The sequence below is a fragment of the Orycteropus afer genome, unplaced genomic scaffold (genome assembly GCF_000298275.1).
Source record: "Orycteropus afer afer isolate SDZICR_OR568_19922 unplaced genomic scaffold, OryAfe1.0 scaffold00071, whole genome shotgun sequence".
In the NCBI taxonomy this organism is placed as follows: Eukaryota; Metazoa; Chordata; class Mammalia; order Tubulidentata; family Orycteropodidae; genus Orycteropus; species Orycteropus afer.
In genome coordinates, this window is record NW_006921658.1 from 9,633,403 (window position 1) to 9,638,597 (window position 5,195).

A 5,195-nucleotide genomic window follows, 5' to 3' on the forward strand; every position below is an offset into this window, starting at 1 on the left:
TTTGTTTCACCTACTTTGGTCATGTTGTCAGAAGGGATCATTCCCTGGAGAAGGATATCATGCTTGGTAAAGTGGAGGGTCAGCAAAAAAGAGGAACACCCTCAAAAGATGGATTGACACAGTTGCTGCAATGATGGACTCGGGTATAACAAGGATTGTGAGGTTGGCACAGGACCAGGCAACCAGGCAGTGTTTCATTTTGTTGTGCATAGGATTGCTCTGAGTCAGAACTGACTCAAAGACACCTAACAACAAAAAGAAGATGACAGGGGACAGCAAATTTTTCTATGAAGTTTCAGATAGTAAATGCTTTGGCTTTGCAGGCCCCATATGGTCTCTGTCACATTTCTTTAACAGCTCTTTAAAAATGTAAAAAACAGGCCCATACAAAATCAAGCATGGGCTGGCCCATGGGCCATAGTTTGCCAGCCCTTGCCCTAAAAGTATCTGATTAAGGGAGTATGGACACAACTCAGAAGTCAGAATCAAATCATAAGAGTTAGTTAGTTTCAAGATCTTTGATGCTTTGGGGGGCTTCCATTATTTACCCAAAGTCAAAATGATCATAAGAAATCAAGAAGATTGTTGATAGAAGCAGTGAACCTTTTAGTCCTTATGAAAAGTATTAATAAGAAAAGTAAGTTTAGAAGAATTTTTTTAACAAAATATGAGTGGTGTGTTAAAATTGTGTAATGCCACATGAAAGAACATGTGATACTTTACAATTCGACTTATAGTAACCCCTCCTTGGATTTCTGAGGCAGTATCTCTACAGAAATACAATCTTCCTTCCAAGGAGTGGCTGGCTGGTATGTTTCATCTGCTAGCCTTCTGGTTAGCAGTCAAATGACTTAGGCACTACAGCGCCAGAGCTCCCAAACGGAAAGATACTATATATGATTTAGTATGTCAATCTGAGATCACATTAGAATTTTAAATTTAGCTTTCTTACTTCCCCCATGTTAGCCATTGTAAATGACATACATAATGACATATGCCATGACCCCTAATATACAACAGCTGAAGAAAGGGGAGGATAGGCTTTATAAGGTCTTCTACCATGAAGTCCAATTGGTTGACTATCCTGTTTCTCTTCATCATTAGATTCCTGAAACCAACCAGGGTCTGACTGATCCACAAGATATGTCTATCTACCCACTCCACCCACCCAATGGGTGATTCTAAACTTCTTATGTGGCATTGAAGCAGCTCCAATTCATAGTGACCCTATATACAACAAAGCGAAACACTGCCCAGTCCTGCACCATTTTCACAATTGTTCCTGTATTGTAGCCCATCATTATAGCACTGTGTTAATCCATCTCAGTGGTGAAACACATGGGAAATTGTTCACTACAGATTAGTAGGTAAGCACAAGTAAGCCCAGGCTTACCTTACTTACTGATTATTCTGTCCCAGTCAGGGATTATAAATTAGAAAAGAGAATTTGATTAGTAGGAAGGGGCTGTGGGGTCAGGAGAGAGGCGGAGGCCAGCCGTGCCTAGAGCAGAATCTCTGATGTGGTGAAAAAGTGTGAAATTGTCACTACAGATTAGTAAGTAAGCACAAGTAAGCCTGTGCTTAACTTATTTCCCACTATGGGGGCACTTTTATCACATATCACAGTAAAGTTCCCTGGATGAAAATGCTTCACAACATAAATTAATTTCAGTATTGTTAGGTGATATCAAGTCTGCTCCAACTCATAGCAACCCTGTGTAAGAATGAACCAATGCCCAGTACTCCAACCACCCTCATAATCTTTATTATACTTGAACCTATCTTTGTAGTCAGTGTCAATCCATCTTGTTGAGGGTCTTCCCATTATTCGCTAACCCTCTTCTTTACCAAGAATGATATCCTTCTCCAGGGACTAGTCCCTTCCGACAACATGACCAAAGTAGGTGAGACAAAGCCTGGTCATTCTCACTTCCAAAGAGCATTCTGGCTGCACGTCCTCCAGGACAGATTTGTTTGTTCTTCTGCCAGTCCATGGTATTTTCAGCACTTTTCACCAATACCGCAATTCAAAGGCATCAATTCTTCTTCATTCTTCCGTATTCATTGTCCAACTTTCACATGCATATGAGGCAGTTGAAAATACCATGGCTTGGGTTAGGCTCACCTTAGTCTTCAAAGTGACTCTTTGCTTCTTAACACTTAAAAGTGGTCTTTTGCAACAGATTTGCCCAGTGCAGTATGACATCTGATTTCTTTACTGCTGCTTCCATGAGTGTTGATTCTGGATCCAAGTAAAATGAAATTCCTGACAACTTCAATCTTTTCTCCATTTAACATATTATTGCTTATTGATCTACTTGTGAGGCTTTTTGTTTTCTTTATGTCAAGGTGTAATCCATACCGAAGACTACAGTCTTTGATCTGCATCTGTAAGTGATTCAAGTCATTTTAACTTTAAGCAAGCAAGGTTGTGTTGTTTGCATCATCATAGGTTGTTAACAAGTCTTCTTTCAATTCTGGTGCCACTTTCTTCTTCATGTAGTCCAGCTTCTCAGATTATTTGGTCAGCACACAGATTGAATATGTATGATGATAGGACACAATCCTGACATACTCCGTTCTTGATTTTAAACCATGCAGTGTCCCCTTGTTCTGTTTGATCAGCTGCCTCTTTGTCTATGTTCAGGTTCCTCATGAACACAATGAAATGTTCTAGAATTCCCATTCTTTGTGATGTTATCCATAATTTTTTATGATCCACACAGTCAAATGCTTTTACATAGTCAATAAAACACAGGTAAACATCTTTCTGGTATTCTTTGCTTTCAGTCAAGATCCATCTGACATCAGCAATGATATCCCTCATTCCACATCCTCTTCTGAATCCAGCTTGAATTTCTGGCAGTTCCTTGTCAATATAGTGCGGCAAACATTTTGAATAATTTTGAATAATCTTCAGCAAAATTTTACTTGCATGTGATATTAATAGATATTGTTCAATAATTTCCACATTCTGTTGGATCACCTTTCTTTGGAATAGGCACAAATATCGATCTCTTCTAGTCAATTGGCCAGGTAGCTGTCTTCCAAATTTCTTGGCATAGACAAGTAAGAGCCTCCAGCACTGTGTCTGTTTGTTGAAACATCTCAATGGGTATTCCACCAATTCCTGGAGCCTTGTTTTTCATTCCTTCAGTGTAGCTTGGACTTCCTGAATACCATTAGTTCTTGATCATATGCTACCTTCTGAAATAGTTGAACATCCACGAATTTTTTTGTTAGTATTCCTTCCATCTTCTTTTGATGCTTCCTGCATCATTCAGTATTTTGCTTATGTAATCTTTCAGTATTGCAACTTGAGGCTTGATTTTTTTCTTCAGTTCTTTAGCTTGAGAAATGCCAAGTATGTTCTACCCTTGTGGTTTCCTAACTCCAGGTTTTGCACATTTTGTAATAATACTTTATTTGTCTTCTTGAGCTGCCCTTTGCAGTCTTTTGTTCAGCTCTTTTATGTCGTCTTCTCTTCCATTCACTTTAGCTACTCTCAATTGAAGAGCAAGTTTCAGTCTCTTCTGATATCTATTTTGGTCTTTTCTTCCTTTCCTGTCTTTTTAATGACCTTTTGCTTTCTTCATATATGTTCTTGATGTCATTCCACAACTTACCCAGTTTTTAGTCATTGGTGTTCAGTGTGTCAAATCTGTTCTTCAGATGGTCTCTAAATTCAGGTGGGATATCATCAAGGTCATATTTTGGCTCTTGTGGACTTGTTTTAATTGTTTTCAGCTTCAACTTGAACTTACATATGACAAATTGATGATCTGTTCCACAGTCAGCTTGTTGCCTCATTCTGACTGATGATACTGAGCTTCTCCATCCAATTTCAGTATTAGTCTCACAAAATTCAGATTAGTTAATACTATATATGTGTGTGTGTGTGTGTGTGTGTATACACATATATATATATATATATATATATATGCTTCATCACTATAAATGAAAATGATGCTTTGGGAAAGTTGAAGTATTTTTAGCATTAACAGCACTAATATGCAGTCAATGATTTACCTGTCTGTAGATTGGATCAGTGAAAAGTAATGGTGATTAGAACTTCTGCCTGTATCTAAGGGGATGGGAAGCTATGCTGGGTGGAGAGGGAGAAATTCATTTGGACTTTTGTTATACAACTAGATCCTGGTTCAAAATATATGTTGTACTGTTGAGAATTAAATTCACTAAAGTGTTTTCAAAGCTAGTGAGGGAGAATTGGCTGCCAAGTAAAAATAAAGAATTAGAAACAATGATGGCAAAACCTGTGTTCAAGTTTCTCATTTTTAACAGCCTGCATAATAGATTTAATCCCTTTCATTCCATAGAGAAACAGTAATGATTCAGTGTAGAATCAATGTAGAAGATTGCTATATGAAATCACTGTACCTTAAAATGAGAATCATTTCAGCATAAACCAGTTGCTGTCTCCATGTGTGTAAGAGTAGACCTGTGCTTCACAGGGGTTTCAGTGACTGATTTTTTAGAAGTAGATCACTAGGACTTTCTTCTCAGATGCTTCTGGGTGGACTGAAACTTCTAGCTTTTCTGTTAGCAGCTTAGCACTTTAACCACTTGCACCACCCAGGAACTCCCATTTCAGCATAGGATCCATGTATTGGCAAAATGGATGTGAAATTCTGTTTTACCTAGGATATAGCAATTTGTGGGCAGTATGATTCTAACATGAAACCATATCATTTGTAGGGGTTCAAAGGCTCAAAGGGAGACATGGGAGACCCAGGTATGCCAGGTGAAAAAGGAGGAATTGGACTTCCTGGATTACCGGTATGTTTATCCTTTTTATATTGTGTTCTTATTTAAATGAATAAAATAATCAAAAAGTTATATATTATCTGCTGTTTCATATAGTGGTTCATATTTTAGGAGCTCTGGTGGTGTAGTTCTTAAGCCATTTGACTGCTAACCAGAACACTGGTGGTTCAAACCCACCAGCCGCCCCTCGGAAGGAAGGTTGGGCAATCTACTTCCATGGTGATACTGCCTTGGAAACCCAAGGAGGGGGTTGCTAGGAGTTGAATCCGACTTGATGGCAGTGCATTAAGTTTCTTTTTTAAAGTATTTTTATTTTGAAGTGGTTGAGGGATCATTGGTTAATTGCTATGATTGAGGCATTAGAACAGATTTTAAAACATAATGATATAATTATAATAAATTATAATATA

At 38.1% G+C, this 5,195-nt stretch overlaps 1 protein-coding gene across 1 annotated transcript in view; it reads left to right on the forward strand.

Moving 5' to 3' along the window:
* Window positions 1-5,195, forward strand: part of COL25A1 (collagen type XXV alpha 1 chain) — a 783,871-nt gene that overhangs the window by 748,299 nt on the left and 30,377 nt on the right. Inside the window, exon 27 of the mRNA XM_007940758.2 lies at window positions 4,717-4,797. Coding sequence (XP_007938949.2) covers window positions 4,717-4,797 — 81 coding nt within the window. The remainder of the gene's footprint in view (window positions 1-4,716; window positions 4,798-5,195) is intronic.